Raw genomic sequence first — 25329 nt, 5'->3', positions numbered from 1 at the left:
AGCCAAACCACAGCATATATACCAATTAAACATATTATTGAACTTTTTCTTCATAATGGAGGTTATTCTGATTGAAGCGGTAACGGCCGCTTGCGGCCGTTCCGCCGATGTTTTCGGTCTGCGCATGTGCAGAGGGCACTCTGCGCATGTGCAGGCGAAATCGCCGCACAAGTTTTTTGACCGCCGCAAAGGGGATGGATAGGGGCGTGAGGGGCTACTAAGCCTCATTTACATATGCATACGCCCCGCGTTTCATGGGCGTTCCCATGCAAACGCGGGGCGTATGCATGGTAATGAGGCTGTGACGCGTGGGTACAGGGCGGGCATCTGACATCGCCGGATGTCAGCTGCCCGCCCCCATACAAGATTTCACACGGAGAAGTGTCCGTGTGGTCTTGTGTTGCGGGACCTGGTGGAGCGTGCGGCCCTGCATTCGATGTTCGGCGACCATCGAATGCAGGGGCTGCTCCCACCATGGAGGAGGCGTATCCCCGTACACATTCATGCGGATCGCCACATGTCCGCGTACGGACGGCCGTGGCGATCCGTATGGAAGGCGGGGATTCGCCTGGTGCGGTCAGAGCCGCATATGCGGCTCCGGCCGCACCGATCAGAATAAAGGCCTATGTGTCTTCTTGTGCATTAAAAGGCTCCAGCCATCATTTAATATTTTTGGGCAGTCTGTGCAAACAATAGACATATCCTCCATGTGAACCTTACTGTGCCTTACAACAGTAGATTTGTGTTTAAATGTTTTCCCGCACTCAGCACAGGTATAAGGCCTCTCCCCCGAATGAACACGTTGATGTCTAAAGGCCCCCATACATTAGGCCGACTTGTCCTTAGGACAAGTCGGACCCACTTCTCCTGTGAGTCACCCGGCAGCTCCCCGGGAGGCTCACATACAATTTGGCACTTGATGAGCCAGTTTTTACATGTGATAAATCGCTTGCGATTTATCACATGTAAAACAAATGGGGAGCTGCAGGGCAGTGAGGAGCAGTGGGGCGGGCAGTGGCAGTAGTTGGGGCGGGCAGTGGCAGTAGTTGGGGCGGGCGGCGGCAGTAGTGGGGGCGGGCAGCGGCAGTAGTGGGGGCGGGCGGCGGCAGTAGTGGGGGCGGGCGGCGGCTCACAAATGAGTTCCCGGCGGGTGCCGGGTGCGGCGAGTGATGCTGACCCGGCCGGCATGCTGTGATCACAAATAGCAGCGCTGCCGCTGCGGGACGCACAGTGGCGGCTATTAGATTTTCAAAATACCTGTCAAATGACCGGCCGTTCTGTGATTGGCTGAGAGAGCTCTCAGCCAATCACAGAACGGCCGGTCATTTGACAGGTATTTTAAAAATCTAATAGCCGCCACTGTGCGTCCCGTCCCGCAGCGGCAGCGCTGCTATTTGTTATCACAGCATGCCGGCCAGGTCAGTGTGTCTGCCCGCCGTGCTCCCCCGCCCCCCGGTGTCTGCATGCATATGCCTGTCAGGTGGGCAGGCATATGCATAGCATACAGGGAGGTCGGATGATCTTATGTGCTGACCGTCCGACCTCCCTGATCCGGTCCGATGCGCACGGGACCGCGCATCGGATCGGATCATATATCACACACCTGCGATTTTGGGGCGATTTCATCCGGTTATTGGCCCAAAGTGCCGAAATCGGATGAAATCGTCCCAAAATTGTATAGTGTATGGGGGCCTTAACCAATGCGGAGTTGCCACTGAAACTTTTTCCGCACTCCGAACATGTAAATAATTTCTCATCTGTGTGGATTTTCTGGTGTCTCCCGAGGCTGGTTTCATCTGTGTAACATTTTCCACACTTGGGGCACACACAGGGTCTTTCTTTGACATGAGTTTTATGATGCTGTAAAAGTGCGGAGCTTTGGGTAAAGCGTTTGCCGCACTCTGTACAAACATATGGCCTTTCTCCTGTATGAACCCTCTGATGAGTAACCAGGTTGGAGCTGCTGCTAAAGCTTTTTCCACACATACTGCACATATATGGCTTCTCTTTTGTATGGACTCTAACATGCGCTCGAAGCTGTGTGCTGCAGGAAAAACTCTTCCAGCACACAGTGCAATGCCACGATTTTTCTCCTGTGTGAACTTTCCTGTGCTTTACCAGGTTTGAACTGCTGCCAAAATGTTTGCCACATTCTCTGCAGCAGTAGGGCCTTTCACTTGTGTGGATCCTCGTGTGAGTGATAAGATGTGCGTTCTGTGTAAAGGTTTTCCCACATTCTGAGCAAGTGTAGGGTTTAACTTCTGCGTGAACTCTCAGGTGCCTAAAAAGACTGAAGCTTTGTGTAAAGCATTTTCCGCATTCACTACATATGTAAGACCTTTCTCCAGTGTGAGTTCTCAGATGCACAATGTAGTTTGGCTTTCTGTTAAATTGTTTCGCACAATGCTCACAAGAAAACTTAGCCTGATCCTTAGTGCATGTATTTGTTGTATCAGAGTTTTCATTCACAGCCTTTCCTATGCGAGAGAGCTTCCTGTGCGGTAACTCCTTTGGAGAATCATTTTCTGTCTTTCTGCAGTGTCTCTTTGGCTTGGAATTTACTGTATTGCCTTCTTTGTCATTCTTAGTTTTACTACTTGAATTTTTCATGGTTAAATTGGGAAGCTGGATGTTTACGTACCGATCACTGGGTCATCTGTTAAAAAGTTAATGACACATTAGCTTAGGAGAAACTGTACACATTATTTCTATCTTGTTTGATATCCAAATTGTCTTACTAGTTTTATATTCTATGAAAGCTCACTGAAGAAAGAACACTTGCAATGCAGTAGTTGTAAACATTAAATATACCAAAAATCTGAAAAACAGTACAGTAAGGGCTGTTTCACACAGTACGGTTCCTGCCGCACGGTGAAATCCCGTACGGTCAGGGAGCCGCGCCGCACAAATTTTATAATGGCAGGGATGGCCACAGCCCGGCAGCCGTCCCTTCCAGTGGGGGGATCCGGCTGCAGCCGTGCGGCCGGGCCGTGGCCGTCCCGTGTGAATGGACACAATAGTGTCCATTCACAACTGCTGAGTGCGGCACGGCTCCCTGGCCGTACGGGATTTCACCGTGCGGCAGGAACCGTACTGTGTGAAACAGCCCTTACTGTGAGTAATGTGGAAGAATAACCAACACATGTGCATCAGTGCCCCTCAGTAGAAATCTACCATCCCCATAGCATACCTCCCAACACTCACGATTTCAGCGGGACAGTCCCGATTACCGGGTCCTGTCCCGCTGTCCCACCCGCGGCCGGAGGTGTCCCGCTGCGGGGGGGGGGGTGCCAGTTGGGAGCCCCCCCAATTTGACAGAATTGCACAGTGTCTATTCCCGGCTGAAAATGGGGACACGGCTCATTTGCATAAGCCGCGCCCCTCATTTACACAAGCCGCGCCCCTCATTTACACAAGCCGCGCCCCTCATTTACACAAGCCGTGCCCCCTTTTTGGACGCTCGTGCAGCCTATTTCTGCAGCTACAAAGTTGGGAGGTATGCCATAGGGGTATGGGTTGTTAGGTTGACAATCAAAAGGTCGACCACTATTAGTAGACAATCAACAGGTCGACACATCAAAAAGGTTGACACCATTAAGTTGACATGACCAAGAGGTCGACAAGCAAATTGTCAACATGAAGGTTAACACAAGCTTTTTTGGTGTCTATGTCGACATGGACACTGTTGTAGTGTACGCCATCCCATCGTATGGCTCGTATTCTCCCTCCATGCCCACTGGGATGGTCAAGTATGAACAAGTCTGTTTAAAAAAAAAAAAACATGATAAACTCATGAATCACACGGGACAGACTCAGGGGTAGGTGCTTTCTCCCCCCTGGGCAACCAGTTATGTACACACCAGGACGACCCGCTCACGATGCACATCGTGAGCGGGTCGTCAGTGTCTCGTCCGACCCGCTCACGGTGACGCGGGGGGGCACGACCCGCTCACGATGTGCACCGTGAGCGGGTCCGATCCGATGGCGACCCGCACCCGGCTGTATGGTCGTCATTGAGATCCTACCTGCAGCAGGTAGGATCTCAATAACGACCGACCCGCGGGACCGCGCATCGGATCGGTATCGGTCAGAAAAGGGCCCAATCAGCACACAATCTACATCCAATTGATCGGAATTGGATCTAGATTGTGGGGATCGGGCCCTAGTCGTCCTGGTGTGTACCCAGCATAAGAGCACTTCCAATGCCACTCTTCTGCCTTTATGCCAGCCTTAATATGCTAATAGCAGTCCCCAAAACCCATGCAAGTACCAATGTTTTTTTAATTCTGAATGTCACACTCACAGTGCTACTTAGCCAGTAGGCAGACCCAGTCAAGTCCACTGCCCCATACATTCTGTGATACCCCTTTCACACCATAAAATGCAGGGACCCACCCGAGAATATGGCCCAGGGATCATGCCTGGCCATTCCTGGGTTGGCCCCTTTCACACCAGAAAAGTCCCTGCATTTTCTGGTGTGTGAAGGGAAAAGGAATGAGGCAGGGAGGAGGCGTGCTCGTGGCAGGGAGTACTCACCCCTGTCGCTGGACCTCGGTACAGGCCGGGGATCCACACAGACGGCAGGCGCAGATGACAGGTCAGACGGTGGGTGCAGATGATGCAGCTCTCCGGGGGCAGTGAGAGCACAGGAGAGCTGCGTCATCTTCATCCACCTCCTTTCCTGTCATTTGCGCCCGCCGCCTGTGTGGATCCCCGACCTGACAGCACACCGAGGACCGGCAACTCGGGTATGTACCCCCTATCCCTTTCACACTGGCCAGGACCCCGGGTTGAACCCAGGAACAACCCTGCTCCATAGCAGGGTTGGAATCCCGGCAATTTTTGCAAGGATTTTGGCCCGGGAACCTTACACACCAGCGCTAGTTGCTGTCCCAACCCGGGAAATTAGGTTGTGTGAAAGGGGTAGGAGAGTAAAGCTGGTTACACTCCTTAAGATTGGGTGATTGTCATTTGCTCCCATACATTACCAAATAGTTTTTCCCACCAGATTGGGCAGATAAGGGTGGAGTGATATAAATAGCTGTGGCAGGGATTGCATTATTGGCGGGGATTGCATTAACTATCAATCGTCAAAATTGTTGGTGACATTGGTGCTTAACACTGACACGCTGGCAGCTGTTACTGACAATGAGACAGTATCAGGAGTCTAAGCTGGTCCTGTCTCCTCTCAGGCTTGGCTCACTGGTACCACTGCTGCTGACACCAGGTAGCAGTGGCTGACAAAGTGACAGACACTTTGGTCAGGTCATACTAGTTGGCATCTCAAGGCTCTCTATTAGTGAATAAGCAGTAAGTGACAGTGTCAATCACTCATTGCTTGTATGGCACAACGGGGCAGATGTATTAAGCCTTAACAAGAGATAAATGCAAGGGTGATAAGGAGAGATAAACGTCCAGCCAATCAGCTCCTTACTGACTTTTTTCAAACACAGGCTGTAACATGGCAGTTAGCAGGTGATTGGCTGGGGGTTTATCTCTTGTTAAATCTTAATACATCTGTCCCAATGTACCTCTGAATCTGACCCAATGTTTTGTAATGTAATACGCCAGAGGGATAAACACTAACCTGGCAAGACTGCTCTATTGCACATGTACACACAAAGAACACTGATGGTTCACAAGCTATGGTCACATACAATCAAACGTCATTGTCGATGGCAGAAACACTTCCAACTATTCACTCGCCCTATAACTGGATATCATTACTGTAGGTATTCCAAGTCGGTATATGGTCACTAGGTCGACAAGGGGAAGGTCGACATGGGGTTCATCAACAGCATCATTAGGTTGACAAACACAAGGTCGACAGTCAAAAGGTCAATATGCTGTTTTCAATTTTTTTGAGCCAACATGTGCCGACAGGCGGTATTTCATGCCCTACCATCCACTAGGGTGTGGCGGGAGAATAGAATAGTGTGCCGAGCACAGCGAGGCACCATGCCCGAATGCGATTTAGCACCCTCCCACTAACCACATCACCCCAAAGCATGGCGAGCGCAGCGTGCCCCACGAGGGGATGCAGAACGCCTCCTCCCGACCTTTTCATACCTCCACTATCCACGTCGGTGTGAAGTTGATCTTATAAAGTGTGGTGAGTGCACGCAGATTGCTTTACATGTATTCCGCGTGCGCTCACCACACTTTATAAAATCAACTCCGCGCTGACATGGATAGTGGGGGTATGAAAAGTCAGGAGGACACGTTCCGCGTGCGCTCGCCTCGCTTCGGGGTGACGTGCATAGTGGAGGTGTGCTAAATCGCATTGCATGTGATCACACGCGATGCGATCTCTACGCCGGCGTATGTAGGCAAATTGGGCATCCTGATAATACACAAGTACCCTCCTTTCAGTAGATTGTTTCAGCAAATGCAGATTGGAGATCTACAACAAAAGTGTGTATGCACAGACTGGATGTAGAATCAGTGACTCGTTCTCCAATAGTATTATATGGGGAAAGCAGCTCATAGGCTAGCAATAACTTTCGAATTGGAGCCACTTTGCCTGGGCTTTAGTACATTTGAAAATGCGGTAAAATCCCTGAAAGCATTTCTGGTTTAATACATCCCGCCCACAATCTGTTGCAGCAACAGCAAGCATTGTTACATTTTCTGTGGCCATGACACATGCAAAGCTGGTGTCAGCCAAATGCATTCAGACATACAGTACAGCAGAGCATTCCAAAATAACACAGCTGAGATACACGTTCTGAACCTGGGGCCCACTACCATCGGTGCCATCTCTGCAGAATTTTAGCAATATCATGGAGACATGTTTGTGTTGCAGATGTTCTGCCCCTACCACACCATTCCCACATGCAAAAGGCAGGCAAAGAGCCCAGACCTTAGACTTGACTACTAGTAATAATAAAAACACTATTATTTAATTTCTTATATAGCACAGCATATTATGCTGCACTTTACAATAGGAGACAGTGATAAAACAAACTGGGTAGTAACAAACCAACATAGAGGTAGGAGGGCCCTGCTCGCAAGCTAACTATCTATAGAATGCAGATGCAATACACAATGCACTGATGGTAGTGGTCCCCACCCTTATGCTGAACCAGCATCAGCTAAACTGCTATACTGTGCCAAGAGTGATAACTTCCATAATGAAACCTATTTTTATGATATAGGCCGGGGAGATATACTTCTGATAGTTTTACATTGACCACTATTAGTTCTATATCGAGTCAAACAAGAGTTCAACAATGTGTCACATTACATTTACGGCAATGTGGTATCTATGAGTTACAGCAGGGGATAACATACCACGGTGGAGGCTGCCGACAGAGGTTTTACTACAAGTCCCAGCAATCCCTGCGACCAAAAGACGTGCAGAGGATGCTGTGACCATTTTCATGACAGCGGCTCCGCTATTTCTCCGAGCACAGCACCCGGCGGCGCACTCTAATATTAACACAGTCGCTAACCACACCTGACCGCAGCTGCGGCAGGCAGCACAGACAGTCCCCGACTCCCCGACCCTGGTCCATACCTGTCTGGGCGGAAATCCGTCTGGTGAGCACCTGTGATTTGGGAATTCATCAGCCAACAGGAATTATAGGAGCACAGCATTGTGGCCTTTGTAGTGATTCTCTTCCAATGCTTACCCATTTGAGGAACAGAATGACTACAGCCCCCATAATACCGAGGGGCTAGAAAATAAAACTGATGCTGTGTACACACGGTTACAATCTCTTTACGATTCTGACTATATAGTCAGAATCTTATCTGGATCGCATGCAGATCGCAAGGGTTTTTAACCCTTGCGATCCAGATCCTATCCCGATGCGCGCCCCCGTGTCAGCAGAAATCGAAAATCAGCCCAGTCTATATAGTGCAGATTGTTCAGATATAGTGTAGATTGGATGCCTGTATTGAGGTTTCCTATCTGTTTGCAATGTGATGCAGATGAGATCTCCCGGGCCAGCCACTCCCATGCTAGGGATGGACATCGGAAGCCAACCATCAAATGATGGCAGTGCTTCCACCATTGAAACTTTCGATGCGATGGTAACTAACCATCGCATCAAAAGTATTCGATGGTGAAAACTAGTTATATGACTAGCGCATGCGCAAAAGCCTGTATCGCCATTTGTATGGTGGTAATTGGCTTTGGTGGCAGGGCCCAGGCTCTGAGCAACATATTACTTTATCACTGGACATTGTGTGTATAATATACATATATAATATTCACACAATGCCCAATGATGATATATATTAATTTTGTACACATTATTAACACTTTAACAGCAAGTAATCGTCACAGCAGTGTATGGGCACCTTTAGCTTGGCTCATTCCACTGGTACCCCAGGACTGTGTATATTGTTCCTCACTATTTGACAGAAACAGACAATCTCTGACCAACACTTCCATACCCTCCAACATTTCAATGGCTGAAATCGGTACAACTTCAGAAAAGAGGCGTGGTCACGGGTGAAGGGGCGTGGCCACATCCCCTTTCTTATCTTTTTAATGGACAGTTTTGCTTATTTTGAATTATAATCTCTGATCACCCTCTGATCAGGGTGCAGTCCCTGCTGCTCCCCTCTCCCACTTCTCCATGCTGCAGACAGTACAGGAAGTGCCTGTTTCAAGGGTAACTCTCCGGCTACTGGTGCTCTCGACTTAAGGTGCATACACACTACAATTTTTTTGACCAATTTTGTTGAAAGACATTTCCATTGAACCCAAGAAAGATGTTTACGAAAGATACTGACAAGAGACAAGCAAAGAATGATGATGCGCATACCCGCCAGTTGTTCATCAAGGTTGTTCATCAACTGTGCATGCAGCTCAATTTGGATATCTTTCAAAAATAGCCTATAAACTGTGACTAGATCTTTCGTCTTTCGTCTGTCGTCCACATCTTTTGTCAACATCTTTCATCCAGGACACTGGGTTCAAAGGAAATGTCTTTCAGCGAAATTGGTCAAAAAAATTGTACAGTGTGTATGCACCTTTACACACGCAGCCGCCTGCATGGAGGGACTGCAAGCGCTGCTTGATCCAAGCACCCAGCGCGGCCAATTAATGACCTTGAAGTGATTGAGGGCAGCCTAGCCAGTCAGGGCTCGCAAACAGGTATATGGGAGCTGCGTGTGGCTGCTAAATTACACTGTATTACACTGGCGGCTATTCTGTTGTAGTGTGTGAATGGGAGAGAGAGAAAAACCGGTACATTCGGTACAGGGAGATTTAGCCGGTACAGACTGCTAAAAAACGGTACTGTACCGGCTAAATCGGTACAGTTGGAGGGTATGAACTTCACTAATGATCATATAGTGGTTGCTGCCTGGTAATACTAATGCAGTTTATTAATGAGTGTTTTATGTGACTGACATTCACAAATATCTGCAGCTAGTTGTATTGTGTTCTTATTATTATTATTGTAGCTTGCCTGAGCTGGTATAACATTCAGTGACGTCACTGTCTCCTACAGAGCTCAGTGTGTCTGTGAAATTTGCTGCTGTTTGAGTGACTGGCGCTGCAGGGTGAGGTTTGTGCTCTGATTGGCTCTCTGAGTCAGTGAGAGCCAATTAGAACTAGCAGTGGGCCCTGTTACCTAGCAGCTATAGCAACCATAGAGAGGGAGAGGGAGGGAAGCAGAGAGAAAGTCAGACAGCCTCCAACGAACCTAGGAAGTTTCCCTGACACAGACACAGCAGCCAGGGGAGGCATATCTTTTGGGAATTACAAAAAATAAGCCACCATCGGTACACCATCGAATGATTAGCATTCGATAGTGACAAACATCGGAAGGTCACCATTAAATGGCAAAAACACTAACATCGAAAGAAAAACATCGATGTTTCAGAAACATCGACCATCGATGTCCATCCCCGCCCTTCTTTTCTACAGCCCGGGAAAGAGAAGCAGCCTGCAAGCAGCACAGAGCCTGGGACAGCCTGCGAAGTCTTCTGAGGCTGGTAAGTATATTAAACAAATACCACTGCATCACCAATGATTTGGGAGGGTTTTCTTTATATTTCCACTGCCCCACCAATGATTTGTGTGGCGTTTTTTTTTAATAATACCACTGCACCACCAATGATTTAGGAGGCTTTCATTTATATAATCACTGCATCACCAATGATTTGTGGGGCGTTTTTTTTAGAATACCACTGCACTACCAATGTTTTAGGAGGTTTACATTTATATTACCACTGCACCATCAATGATTGTCGCTGGGGCCGGGCTGGCTGACAGTAGGGGGAGATACTGTAGCTGCACATGCAGCGTGTACTTCCTCGAAGGCTGAACTCCACCCACGTGACTGCTGTGTGTGGAGGAGAGCTGACGGGGGAAGAAAAACTGTGCTATGAGGACTTGAGGAGAGCTGCTGGCCGGGGGGAAGCAGAGACTGTGCTCATCAGCTGGGCAAGTACAATGTGCAGATTTTTTTTAGATCTAATAGGGGGACGGGGTGAATGCTGAGTGTGTGTTTGTTTGTACAGTATATGCTGTGTGTGTGTGTGTGTTTTTACATGCTTTGTGTCTATGTATACAGTATGATGCATGTACTGTATGTGGGTACATGGTATGTGTCTGTATGTATGTATGTATATGTTGCCTGTATGTGTGCAAATGCTGTGAATATCTATGCTATGTGTGTCTGTGTATCTTTGCTATCTGTGTAAAACTATGTGTACATGCATGCTGTGTGTGTGTGTATAACTATGCTATGTTTTTCTTTGTGTACATGCTGTATGTACCTATGCTATTTGTGTGTATCTATGCTGTTTCTGTATGTATGTTATATGTGTGCATGCAGTATGTACACATACCCTCCAACATCTGAAGGGTGGAAATCGGTACACACCCAGAAAGGAGGTGTGGCCATGAGTAAAGTGGGTGTGACCATTGGTAAAGGGGGCGTGGCCATCCCTCTGTATGTGTACTGGCTGGCCATTTCAAATAAAATATCCAGGTCCCACCTACCCACTGCCAATACTTTTCCCCAATGAACTCTCACATAGGGCAGCTCCCTACACCCCCACTACAGTGGATACTGCACCAGTGATCCCCAATATTCCCTGCTCTCGCATAGGACACCCACAGCACTGTGCCCCCCGGCCTCCTGCTATCACACAGGTCACCAACAGCTCTCTGCATTGGGCAGGCATTCACACAAAGGAGCCCGAGGAGCGCCCTCACCTTCCCCATACGCAAACTGCAGGAACCCCGCACGCACTTGCGTGACATTACCGTGCCCCACATAATACTGCCCCGTTCCCTTACCGGCATGTCACGTGTCTGGTGCTCATGGCTCTGGCCGGTCCCCCACGTCACGCGTGTTATTGTTTCCGATACCCAGGGCACAGGTGGGTGTAGTAAGATGGCTGCCGGTATGACTGAACAGCGGCAGCAGCCTGGTTCATTGCTATTTTCAATTCTTCCGCGGCTGGACGGCAGTGAGCCAATAGGAGCTCGCGGTCCGTCAGCCAATCATGAGCGGCTGCCGGACCGCGAGCTCCTATTGGCTCGCGGCCGTCCAGACTAGGCCCTAGGGAGAATTGATAATAACAGCGTCGGACCAGGCTGCTGCCACTTGTTTGATTATATGGCAAAAACTAGATCCAGCCGGGCAGCGCACAGACAGCCCTCTGCCCAGCTGTCAATTCAATAAATTCGGTACAGGGTTAATTTGCCGGTACAGACCGTTAAAAAACGGTACTGTACCAGCAAATTCGGTACAGTTGGAGGGTATGTGTACATGTATGCATACCTCACAAAAACTTGAAAGCACAGCCGTCACCGTGATTTGCCCACTGATTCAGACTCAGTGGATCTTCTCCATGTTCCATGGATCAGCACAGCTGTGTATGTAATGATGACTGGTATTGTTGCTGCAGATATACTAATCGTGTTCACTACAGCTTCCGCTCCCAATTATAATGTTTCAGAAAATTAAGACAGTGTCTATAAATGAACTTCCAACAGTTAATGTTTTGTATGATGTATTGTACTTACCAACATTTAAACGTTATTTTCAGGGAAACTAGCTAGTGTCTGTCATATTTATTTATTTATTTGTATGTTAAGATAGTTCTATTTAATAAAAATATATGTAAACGCCAGAGAAGACTAGATGGCCAGGAGTTTGGGTAACAAAAGTGCTAACTAATAGGGCCGTTTTTACAGGGGGACGAGCCGTGCAACTGCCCGGGGCGCTGCACGGCTCGTCCCATTTTTTTCAATGCTGCCGCTGATGAGCCTGGCTGTCAGTGAGTCTCTATGTGCGCCGCTCGGTGCTCACAGTCACAGCCGCTTGACACTAAAGTCTATATTATTGAGTGACAGGCGGCTGTGACTGTGAGTGAGTGCTGATCGGCACACAGGGCGAGGATTGGCTGGCTGATGGGTGGAGGCGGAGCATAGAGGGAGCCTTGGAGACCAGGCGGTGGAGTGCAGCACTGTGTGAGTCTGTGACTGACAGGTAGTTTAGTGCCTCCCCCTCCTGCTATGAGGATTGGTCACCCATGGGACGGAGGAGGGATCCAGGCTTATGCGCAGGCTGTCACTCACTCACTGACCAACCGACCGTCACCCAGCTAGTGCGCACGCTGCGCAGCCTATCATTCATTCACTCACTGCCTCCGGAGGGACAGAGTAGGTTGGAGCAGAAGACAGAGGCTTATTTTAGTAGCCCAGCCAGGACTGTAATGTGAGTGCTGTGTGTGTGTGCTTCAACCGCCTGGGGGGGGTTTTGGCGGGTTTTTTCTCCGGGCTCCGGCGCCATTTTCTTGGTGCCTGGGGGACTAGTTTAAAATGGGTAATTTGTCCAATTGTCCTTGTCATATGTTTGATGCTGGTTGGGTGTGGGATTACATAGATGGGGCGGGGGGGAGCCCAAGTTGGTTATTGACTGTAGGTCGCTGAGGGGGAGTACTCACTGGGGCTGAGGAGTGGGGTGGGTCATGCTGTGTCTCACGGGGGGGGGGGGGGAGGAATATATATGATCACTGGGTAGCCCCTTCTACACCCCCCCCCCATGATCATATGTGCAACCCCCCCCCCCCCCCCAGTGACACGCAGCACCCACCCAACTGCCAGCCCCAGTGACATACAGCACCCACCCGCTACCCCACCCCAGTGACATGCACCAACTCAGGCATGTCCAAACTATGGCCCTCCAGCTGTTGTGAAACTACACATCCCAGCATGCCTTACAATAGTTTTAGCATTCCCTATTGGCAAACTGTGGCATGCCATGATGGTACTTGTAGTTTCACAATAGCTGGAGGGCCATAGTTTGGACATGCCTGCACTACCTCAGGTAAGGGGTTAGTGCAGTGGTTCCCAAACTTTGTGCCGCAGTACCCTGGGGTGCCTCAGAACACTTGCAGGGGTGCCCTGGGATGGTGGTCTAGGTCCAATTCATTTTATTTATGGTCAATGTAATAGGGAAAATCAGTGCTTGTGGCTTCCAATTATAAAATATTTGAACAAACCGGAGTGTATACTGTCCCTCACAACATAACTGGGCTTAAGGATCACATATAAACACAATTTATTTAATTTAATATATATTTTAAGTCAGGGCTTGACAAATTTGTAAAAAATCTAGGAGCCAGAATGAAAATGTAGGAGCCAGAAAAAAAATAGTGACAGTGTGCGCCAAAAAGTAACACCATAATGCCTAATACATGTCACATACCCATTACATATTACACCACATGCCACAATGCCCATTATGCCACACACCATAAAACCTATTGCATACTATGCCACACACAATAATGCCCATTACATATACCACACTGTAATGCCCAGTACAGGGTAAACCAAACACAGTAATGCCCATTACAAATTATGCCACACACTGTAATGCCCATTATATATAATACCACACGCCATAATGCCCATGACATATTATGCCACATATGGGTTTCTGACATGATGCCAGGCAGATGCAGATCAAGAAAAAAATTACAGAGGGGATGGGCACCATTGCAGGATCATGGATGAGGATCCAGGAGGTAGAGATTGGCAGGGAGAGCTGGCAGCAGCCTCTGCGTAAGCAGCGGGTTCCGTGGCTGGTTATCCTATCAGGAGCACTTACAGCAGCCTCGGGTGCCCCATTTAGCAGACACATAAGCAGATGGCCCCACGGTGGGTTATATGGTTCAATATAACAGCCAGCCCAGCGGCAGCCAGCAGACTGGTGCACAACTCTCCCGGCTGCCGCTGTATCAGAGAAGGTCCGCAGCGCGATAAGATGCCCACAGTAGTGCCCTGCACAAGATGCCCCCAGAAGTGCCCTGATGCCAGCAGTAAAACACACACAGTATAATACCCCCCAGCAGCAGTAATGCTCACCACCACTGCCTGGCCTCTTCTTTTGCTGCCTCATTACTTATTGAGGGGAGAAGTCGAGGTCGCTCTTCTCCCACCACACTGGGTGACCCCAGCAGGCATTTGAAATCTGGCGGAAGCTCGTGAGCCAGGCAGCCAATCACTGACCCCGGCTTCAGGCACTCGCGCTTCAATTGGCGCCACATTAAAATATAGAATATTCCTCCCGAGTCCCTACAGCCAGGATGTGCTGCCCTGTTTGGCCGGGTCTCTCTGCGGCCAGTAAAAGCACATGCCAGTGCGTCCCTGCTGAGCTAATCACAGCAGAAGGGATCGCACAGCGCTGACACGCCGCTGCGCTGAGTGGGAGAGGAGGCGGGGTGAGCAGGTACATGAACATAGGATAGCTGCGGCGTGTCAGCGTGGCAGGGGAAGGACTGATGCATTTTAAAGCTGACAGCTGCTCACACCAGAGAAGGTGAGTGGCCTGTCAGCATGGCGTGGGTAGCTGGAAGCGCTTACACGCTGCTCTTGAGTTTAGCAGCGTGTCAGCTCTTCCAGCCACATCCCGCGCTGAGATGCGTCCTGACCTATTGATGAGCGCGGCTGTCAGCCTATCGGCAGCCGGGCACAAGGCAGAGTAAGTAGCAGGAAAAAAAAAAAAAAACGGGCAGGGTACAGCGCCCCGCAAAAAGAAGCTAGCAGGAACGCCAATTATGACCCACTGCTGTCCATAATTCAAGCCACCACTCTGCCCGGGGTTCTGCTTCCTGGCAAATCTGGTCGCCAGGAAGCAGAATCTGGTCGCCATGGCGACCTGGCCCCTGGGTTTTGTCGAGCCCTGTTTTAAGTAATCAATAAGAAACTTTTGGCCTAGGGGTGCCACGGAAAATTTCTAATACTCCCGGGTGCCGTGATTTCAAAAAGTTTGGTAACCCCTGGGTTAGTGTATTTTGCTGCGGAGGGGTTAGGGCTGGTGCTGTATGTTACTTGGGGGAAGGAGCTATCACTGGGTGTAGAGTGGGACAACTTGTCCTTCATTGGATTGCAGTGTTGTCTGCTCCACTCACTGTTTACAATGTCATTGTCACCATTTTAATGAACATTTCCATAATTGTTCTTTTCATGTGTGAAAGTATTTATTTGGTTCTGCTTATCCAAAAAGAACAAAAAATGTGCTTAAATATACATGTGCTGCTTTATTCCATGTATGCTGTGTTGCCTTAGCACACCAAAATTTAGCATGTGATTGCAGAAAGCAATGAGAGTAAAATATTGGTGGCAGCAGATCATGCTGTTTGGTGCGGCGCTTCGTTCGCACGGGGACCTATGTTAGAGGCTGTGACGCTGGGGTGGGGGCAGCCAGCTGACATCACTGGATGTCAGCTGCCCGCCCATTTCCTCCCCAGCATGCATGCATATGTAATCACTCTATTATGCCCCTTTCAGACCGCACTTTGTAAACGGTATATTGCCATTTTTTTTACAGTTTTAAAACGGTAATCTGTGCGGTCTGAAAGGTGCAGGACCACTTAACCGGTTAGAAAATACATTTTTTTCTAACCGGTTAAAATGCAGGGTCCTACCCGTTTCAGAACCGGTATTTTAGGCTCAAAATCGGCTCTGAAACGGTATTTAGGACCCAGCCAATAAGCTGGGTCCTAAATTCAGTGCAGTGAATATTTAATGCGCTCATTAAATATTCATTGCGCAGGAGGTCTCCGCCGCCCCCCCCCCCCCCGCACGCGGGTTAACACATACAAACCCGTTAACCCCTCCGCACCCCCACCCCCGTTGACACCCCCCCGCATTGTGTTTAAGAACACCCCCCCCCCCCTGAAGCCGGTACCTCCTCACATTGCAGTTGATCGGCAGCCGCAGTACTGTACCACGGCTGGCTTCGTGTATGAAAAAAATAAGGAACTTTCTGAAAATGGCTGCCCCATAGGAAACCCCATTTAAAAAAACTGTCTTTTGTAGGGGGGCAGCCATTTTCCGAAAGTCACTTTTCTTATAAGAAAAGTGACTTTCGGAAAATGGCTGCCCCCGTACGAAAGACAGTTTTTTTAAATGGGGTTTCCTATGGGGCAGCCATTTTCAGAAAGTTCCTTATTTTTTTCATACGCGAAGCCAGCCGTGGTACAGTACTGCGGCTGCCGATCAACTGCAATGTGAGGAGGTACCGACTTCACGTGGGGGGGGGGGGGGGGGTGGGGTGTTCTTAAACACAATGCGGGGAGGGGTTAACGGGGTTGGGGGTGCGGAGGGGTTAACGGGATTGTATGTGTTAACCCGCGCGGGGGGGTCGCTGAAGACTGGCTTTGACCCTGTATTTGGAAGGTTTCCAAAAACGGGTCTGCCAGTGCAAAAAAAACGCACTTAAACGGTAATATACCGTTTAAGAGATGCGGTGTGAAAGGGGTTTTACCTGGCAGACCCGTTTTTTGGAAACTTTTCCAAATACAGGGTCAAAGCCAGTTTTGCGGTCTGAAAGCAGCATTAGTTACCAAATTGATGTCTCTGACCAATATTATAACAGGAGGCAGCGATTTGTGAGTACCATATTCAACTTGTTTATATATAGACTTGAATTGGTGCGGGGGCCTGTGCATCTAATGCTCTCAGTCAGTTACTTTCAGTGTGCTAATTCAGTCATCTGCAATTCTTGAGTCACAGTGTGATAGAGCCACAGTGTGTGCACTATCCAAGATTGGCACCACACAAAATTGGTGCAATTTAGCAATTGAAGCAGCTGTATACACACTGGGCAGTATTCAATGAGAATTTTGACGATGTGCTGCGAATCCTGTTTAGGATTCGCTGCACATTCGCCACTGCCCGCCGCGTTCCGGAGCCTCGCTGGCTCCAGTATTCAACGAGTCAGGGGCTCACTGCCCCTAACCGGCGAATTTTAACTCCTGCGGCGATGCCGCAGGGAGCCTGAGGACGGCGGCAGGCAGGGAGATGGAAGTCTCCCTGCCTGCCCCAGAACGTTTGTGGGGGGGAGGTGGGCTCCCCGGGAGCCAGGCAGCACAGGCTGCCCCCCTGGGATAGCCAGCAGGGGTGCAGGTATTCACTGCACCCGATCGTGCATATATAATGATCGGGTGCAGTGAATATATGAATATCTAATGAGCGGCTTGGCTCCCAGCTGGCTGCTGTGTAAAAAAATATATATATTTTTTTAAATTAAATATATATTCATGTGCTTACTGCACATGAATAAAAATAGCATGCCCCTCCTCAGAATAAAATTCCTGATTTTTTGACACCAAATGTAAAAAACAAAACACTTTATTTTAAAAGTTCACATTCCACTTCACCATAAAAAGATAGCGATTGCTACTCTGTGAATCATGGCGATAAAAACCTTGAAATGTATTCGCCATCTGGTCATTGAATAGGGTGATTCACCGTTTTAGTATAAAAATCGCCGTACAGCACGAAAATAGCACAAAATCGCCATAAAACATGGCGAATCAGCCTCATTGAATACTGCCCACTGTCTTTGCTCCGAGTGGGGGGATCAATATCCCTTCAATATCTCTATGGGTTACCACTTCGGGCTAATGGTGCTTGCAGTGTTGTGTGTTGGTGCAGAACAGTATGGGCTATTTCACACTGTCCGGCTCCTGCCAGACGGCAAAATCCCGCACGGCCAGGAAGCCGTGCCGTGCACAGTAGTTGTGAATGGACACTATTGTGTCCATTCACACGGGACGGCCACGACCCAGCCGTGCGGTTGCAGCCGGATCCCGCCACTGGAAGGGACGGCTGCCGGGCTGTGGCCATCCGCTCCATTCTAAACTGATGTGTGCAGCACGGCTTCCTTGCCGTGCGGGATTTTGCTGTCCGTCAGGAGCCGGAGTGTGTGAAATAGCCCTATAACAACAAATTATTGTTTAGATACGCTGTGAGTGGGTTTTACATTTGAGTCCTAAACAGACTGATATCTCAGCAATATGCCGCAGTCTATATGCCGCTCACAGTGGGTGCTGAATTCTTAAGTAGCATTGTTGCGTGATATCTCATGTGGAAAAGTTGATATACTTTAGCAACCAGCCGTGTATCTGAACTCCGAGTGGGGGATCACTGTCCCTTCGTTGGAGTTATAGCGTGTGCACTGCCTCTAACAAAGGGCCTTATTCTAGTTCACTCTTAGAGGCAAATTCCTTCTTAGCTGGACAAAACCATGTGCACTGCAGGTGGGGCAGATGTAACATGTGCAGAGAGAATTAGATTTGGGTGGGGTTTTACTTCAAAGTGAGATCTATATTGCAGTGTAAAAATAAAGCAGTCCGTATTTTCCCTGCACAGAAACAAAATAACTCACCCAAATCTAACTCTCTCTGCACATGTTACATCTGCCCCACCTGCAGTGCACATGGTTTTGTCCATCTAAGAAGGAATTTGTCAGAAAGAATGAACGGGAATAACCCCCACAGTGTGTGGGAGCCTATCGCCCTACTTAATACTTACTATAATTAACTGTAATGGGACCTCTCATCCCCAATGGCATAGCCTCCACTGTTGGTATTTGTAACTAACTATATATATATTTTCATCCAGTCAGCCTGGCACTCATTGGAAGTGATAGCAATTACCCGGGTGCCTTCTGGAGGATCATGTAGTCACTGGCGCATACACAGGCAGCGGCACTACATGGGATTTTTCGAAGTGCTTTTAATATCCCGACGTTTCGGGGTGTGAAAACCCAGTTTTCAAGGTGTACATAAACCGTTTATGTACACCATGAAAACGGGTTTTCACACCCCGAAACATCGGGATATTAAAAGCACTCTGAAAAATCCCATGGAGTGCCGCTGAGGTCATGGGTTCCATTTCCACCATGGCCCTAACTGTGTGGAGTTTGTATATTCTTCTCGTGCTTGGGTGGGTTTACTCACACACAATATGAAAGTGTGGCGGTGACATCTTAGAAGTTCCACTGCATTAAGTATTACTAGGGTGTTGTACTCATGGATATCCTTCATTTTGTGAATGGCACACTCTGTGACACCCTCCCCTTCACTGTGAACAAGCCCTCGAGCGAAACACATGTCAAAGGAGACGCCACTGACACGCCCCCCCCCCCCCCCCTTCTACTGACTGCAGGACGAGACAGCCAGCTAACGGGAGCAAACTTCGGTTCTTCTGTCTCCCCCACGGGAAATCAGGTATCGGCGGCACAAGCATAGGGTTGAGATTGTCTCACCCCGGTTCTCTCGCCATCCAAGTGAGAGTGTACAGCTGCCGTGACTCACGTGTCACGGTCAGCTCAGACACCTCACCGAGCGGAGACCGGCCAGAGTGACACTCTCCCCAGTTGCCACCAGCTGCTGTCTGCTATTTACAGTCCTACCTGCATCTTTAACAAAATCTGACTTGACAATCAATGTGCAAACAGCCTGACCCGCATACTAAAAGACGGGTTTCTGCTGTTTTTGACTACACTGTATGATTTTTTTCTGAGACAGAGTTACTCTGCCCCTATTTTGCTTTAAGACCAGACCTACCCAGCAGATTTGACTTAAAGGGAAACAGTCTGTTCATACTCTGCTAATTACCACTGTCAAACAGCTTGACCGTTATTGGAACCACCTGACTGACTCTGCAAACATTATAATACCCCCAGTATCTGAGGATTAGCAGAGGCCAGCTAACACACCTGCATAACCAATGTTTTTTGTGTGTAGACAAACCGTGTCAACATTGATCCGGTACCAGTAAAACACCTAGGGTCTGCCATACCCCACATGTTTTTTGTCTTATTAACCGTGTGATCATACAGACACTGCAATCCAATCCATCGGACAGGTGACAACACTCATTTACATCCTGGTTGTTTAATTTGATAACGTGCATGTTCCCTGAGTGTCGACAACCGTGTCAACACTAATACATTGGCAGCTCAAAACTCAGGTCTTGTTATATCAACTGAGGTCAGCTAATATACCTGTACAATCAATGTTTCTTGGGTGTCGACAACTGTGTCAACACTGATCCGGTACTATTACAGTATCCAGGGTTGCTATATCCCGCATGTATTTTGCTTCAATAACCTTGTGAACATTTAGACACTAATTTCATCATTTGTATAGGTAACTACACCCACTCATATTTTGAGTGTTGAAGTTGAGAAGTCTGAGCTAAGTGTCAACAATCGTGTCAACACTGATAGTGTCAGTATTAACGCAGATGGTATTATACCGCACATATATTGTCTTCGGATTAATCTTGTGACTATATACTGTACCAATAAATATTCTTTTTTCATATTGGTGACAGTATATCCATCTGCATGTGTATTCAAAGATTCATGCGTTGTCACCCATTGAATATCTTCCCTGGGGTGTAATTTGGTCTTTAGTGACTACAATACAAAGACCAATTTCACTACTCCTACTTGGAGACTTGGGTACATTCCTTCACCATCTTCTTTTCACTCCGCTGGGTTTCCCGTGACACCACTATCACTCTCAATCACCATTCAATGTCTAAATGATAGATGGTGAGTAGCAGAAGAGGGGTTTCACGGTACCCACACTTTACCCTATACCTTCTACGCTGCCCTCTCATTTGCTGGGGTACACCTAGTCTCTTTGCAAGGCCATCGGCAACAAAGGACATGGTGTTACTTTTCAGCAAAAAGCAGAAGCACATATAAGCCTCCTGACAACCAGGTTATACTCTCATCCTATGGTGTGGTTACGGTCATACTTCACTGGCACGCCTGATTCTTATACCGAACTCAGAAGCTAAGCAGTGTTTGGCCGGGCCAGTACCCGTAGGGGTGACCGACGGGGAATACCCGGAACTGTAATACACCGGATTGCAGAAAAACACTTGGCCAAGGGAGCTATCTACCCTTTAACACTCTGTTCTCTCTCCTTCTATTAAGAACCCAGTCAAGTCAGTCCGCCTTATTTATCCACATTGATCCTTCCGAAGGGGGATAGTGTTATGCGTCAAGTACACCCCAATGCAACATATTGTTTGTGAGCGGCCATTTTGCCTGGTACATAGAATCCATTACAGGATTCCCCAGTATTTTCTCACGCCAGTGTACTTAAACATTATTCGCCACCAAATGTTCAAATTGTGATCTTTATTCTTGTTATGCATCATGTTTAGAGTTCATATTTGAAATGTTATTTCATACGTACTGATATTTTAGTAGTAGTTTTTCATTAAAAGTTAAATTTTAAATACTTTCCATTCATTATCATTTTAAAAAGTGTGCCCCAAAAACCCTTTTTGTTCTGCCTATGTCAATACCCTCGTGACAAACCATATTTTTCCACCCTCTCCCCTTCCCCAGGTCTGTGCAGACTAGGCTAGAGCCGGCTCTGATTTAAAATCCACACCTCGCTTTTAAATTTTCATTAAAATGTAAGCTATGAGCGTAAATGCAGACTCTGGACCTGTAACGGTGAAACAGTCCGGTGACACAGCTCACGATGGGAGGATGTAGGAGGGTCCGCCAGGAGCCAGGCACCTATGCTTCTGATTCTTTGGGAGCAGGCTCCTCCCTACTGCATCCCATAATGCCCCAGTTAGTTTTAGGTGCCCACAGGAGTGGGTGCTATGCTTTGCAGCTGCGCTTTTTTCTTTGGATTTTTTTCAGAATAGTTAGGTTTTTTGTTATTTTATTAATGCACTAGCTAGAGCAGGTTTGCCAGTGTGTCGCTTCTCACAGAAGTGCATACACACTGAGGCGCAGCAGAGGCTGACAGAAGCGCGTCCTGTCAGCTCTCTGTGTGCAGAGGGACACCTTTTAATTCCCTCTGCACAGTGCTTAGTCTCTCTAGGATAGAGACTTTCCTGCGCCCCGGGGGTGTCCTAACCGGCTCCTTGCAGAAGGGGATCTTGGGGGACGGACCCCCCGCGATGGCGCCCACCATCTTGAAGGGTTTAGGGACAGAAATCCCGCCAGGGAAGTGAAGTCCCTTACAGGAGTCCGGCGCTGCTGGACAACTCCATTGTGGTCCCATGGAGGGAGGTACAAGGAGGTGAGAGAGACATCTGCGGATGCGGCTGAAGGGGGAGAAAGCACCATATGGTTTGGTCTCCCCGCTGATGCAGAGACTTGGTCTCTTCCTGCCCTGGCGCCTTTTTCACCGTGCTACGGAGCTGACAGGGTGATTTTTACACAGTCTGCAGTCTCTTCACAGAAGCGTTTCCCTCGCTGATCGTTGACAGGATTACAGCTCAGATAAGTACACTGATACATTGCTCTGTGCGGTGCCTGTTCATTTGCATTGTGCTGTGGAGGAGGGAGCGTTGGACATGTTTATTTACTGTAAAAAGTGTGATGCTAAATTTACATGTGAACATGAGGATCAGGGGGATTTATGCCCGTCCTGTGAGGCTGTTCCCTGTGGGTCACGCACTCCCAGAGCGGAGATAGCTGAACCTGCTTGGGCTTTGGCGCTGGGCAGGTCTATGAATGCTCTTACTGAGGCTTTGAATAGGCAGAAGGATTCCTTGATAGGGTCTCCTGGCCACTTTACTTCGTCTCAGGTGTCTGGGGGGTCACTTACCCCGGCTCAGGGGGACCCCATTTTGCTGCAGGCTATGCAGGATACTGCCCAGGGAGTTCATAAGATGACTGCCCTGATGGAGCAGTTTACAAAATCCTCTGATAAGAGTGTGCTTAGGCACCCTGTGTCTACACCACCAATTATACAGGATTTGGATGATGATGATGGTGGGTGTGAGGAGAACTGGAGTTGGGACATGAGTGATGAAACTGAGGCTTTAACTTCAGGCATTGAGGATTTGATTGTGGCTGTTAAGCAGACTTTGAATCTTGCAGAGGAGGAAAAGACTCCTGTCTCTTGTGTGTTTAAAAAGAGTCGCAGGGACCCTGTGTGTTTTCCCTCTGATGAGGGAATGTCATCTCTTTTAAATGAGGCAGGAAAGACTCCTGATAAGAAATTGTTGATGGCAAAAAGGTATGCTAATATGTACCCTTTTTTTTAAATTGGGTAATTTTTATAAAATTTTTGAAGATAAAAGAAAAAGACAAACATTGATATTAATATTACAGACGGCTAAGTAGGATACGGTGCGTACAGGAGATATGCAGTAATCAGGATATTATATGTACATTGGTAGAGATAAGCAACCATATATAGTTATGCAAAGTATACTTTTGATATATATGTAAGTGCCAACCCTTCAGGATATAGATAAACACACTATGCATCCAGTACCCGGAGGCGCCATCCAGGTCCATGGAAACAGTGAAGTAGGAGGAGGCACATTTACATGGATATATCACATATCACAACATGAAGCACCATGTGTTATGCTTGCCGCTAGGCACAGTGTGTTGGTGACCTGGAACAGGGAACAGGAGATCAGGCGTGAGCCCGCAGCCGGGACCGCCGGTTAGGACGGCCACAGCGAACCCTATACTAACTCTGTTGAGTACCCCGGGCAGATGACCAATCCCTGCGGGAACTAGGCTTCACCTTCGAAGGAGCGAGTTAAGCCCGCTCCAACCCCGATACAGCTAGGTCTATGAATGGACAAAGGAGAAGTGATCGTCAGGGGTAACTCAAAAGGAAATACTAACTACCGGGCCTAACTGAAAGACAACCCCTGTCTGCCGGCACCAGGCCAATAACGTGAATACGACCCAGTCGCAGACACAAGGAGAACTTGACGGGGAATCTCCAAAAGAATACAATACAATGCTAGATGGCGAAACCCCAAACAGGAGTGGATAGGTAGGGAAGGCCCTGCCTAGGACAGATAGGAAAAGGAAAGCGATGGCCAGAGCAAGGGTAAAAGACAGAAAGAATAATGTTCTGAATTAGGCCCACGGCGGAGCAGGTCCAATGCCCCAGCAAGGGAGCGGAACCAATATGGGCACAGCCTGATAAGAGAAAAGGAGCTCGGCGGCTCCACAGAAATAAACCAGGCTCCAAAGGAGCACTTACTTGACCCCGGGTGACCTACAGCGGAGCTGAACAGGTCACTGGAGAAAACGCTGAGAAGCTGACATCCAGCTGAGACAGGCAGGGAGACAGGAGATCTCTTGGAAGGGATCCAGGAAATAGGGCAGCGCTGGGATGAGCCAGGGACCGGGCAGGCGTATGGAGACGCTATAACCGGCGTCTGTGCCCAGCAGACGTCGGCTTCTTATTCAAAATTGGCGCCGCCTGCATGACGTCAGGCGCGCCGTGCGAGTGCTGCTGCTGCTGGGCGGAAGTTCGGGGACGTTGCCTAGCAACGCCCCGACGCCCGGACTGAGAGGGAGGCTTGGAACGCTGCCGAGCAGCGTCACCAGCCTCACAGCCCCGCTCTCCATCCGCCGTCCGGGTACTGGAGATACCGGACGGCGGCGTGTGACACCATGAATGTATATCATATAATAAACATCCGACAAAAACATCACCGACAATGTAGATAAAGACCCATAATCCTAATAAAAAAAATAAGATAACAAAAGAAAACCTCGCAAGGACCCAAAACAAACCTCCCACATAACCCCCCACCCTGTACTACCCACCCCCAACTTAGGTGTACCTGGAGCCCTATAAACGCGTAACACTATTACCTCTATACCCATTCTAATCCCCCCCCCCAGCCTACTAACTATACTACTAAACCTAAGTCTAATCTATACCCACCCACATAACATATAAACTAACACCCCCCCCCCCAGATTGTAAATTAAGAGCAGGATATATATCGAGGGCTATAAGGATATGACCCTAAGGAAGGGCAGGATATATATTTCCTTCCCCATCACAAAAATTACTAAACAGAGAATACCAAAAGAAGGATATAGTGAGGGCCATAGACGCATGGACCTAAGAACAGCTGTATTGAATCCAACAATCTCCTGAAGCAAAGTAAGGTATCTCGCTCAGCAATAAGATGCATGTAAACTCACAGAATATAACTTATACAAGCAGGGTTAAGATGACAGTTACAGGATATTTCCAAAAACATTAATCTGGCCAGCTCTTAGTGTCCTTAGAAAACATGGC

General features: G+C 48.4%; 1 protein-coding gene across 1 annotated transcript; it reads right to left on the bottom strand.

The window, feature by feature from the left end:
* Positions 1-610: 610 nt before the first annotated feature.
* LOC146064194 (uncharacterized) lies at positions 611-2642 on the bottom strand. The gene is made up of 2 exons (XM_083177414.1): positions 1698-2642; positions 611-813 (listed from the first exon to the last, which is right to left on the bottom strand). The coding sequence occupies exons 1-2, from the start codon at positions 2608-2610 to the stop codon at positions 611-613; spliced, it is 1116 nt and encodes a 371-aa protein (XP_083033540.1). The 5' UTR covers positions 2611-2642.
* Between the last annotated feature and the right edge of the window lie 22687 nt (positions 2643-25329).

This window comes from Crinia signifera, chromosome 1 (genome assembly GCF_055691185.1).
Source record: "Crinia signifera chromosome 1, ASM5569118v1, whole genome shotgun sequence".
NCBI lineage: Eukaryota > Metazoa > Chordata > Amphibia > Anura > Myobatrachidae > Crinia > Crinia signifera.
The sequence above is the reverse complement of the archived record's forward strand: the minus strand, read 5'-3'. Positions and strand labels throughout refer to the sequence as shown.

Coding starts and splice junctions, on each gene's coding strand:
- LOC146064194 (XM_083177414.1), bottom strand. CDS start 2,610: ATGAAAAATTCAAGTAGTAAAACTAAGAATGACAAAGAAGGCAATACA. Junction 814..1,697: donor CAGTGGCAACTCCGCATTGG/TTAAGGCCCCCA, acceptor GTATGGGGGCCT/TTAGACATCAACGTGTTCAT.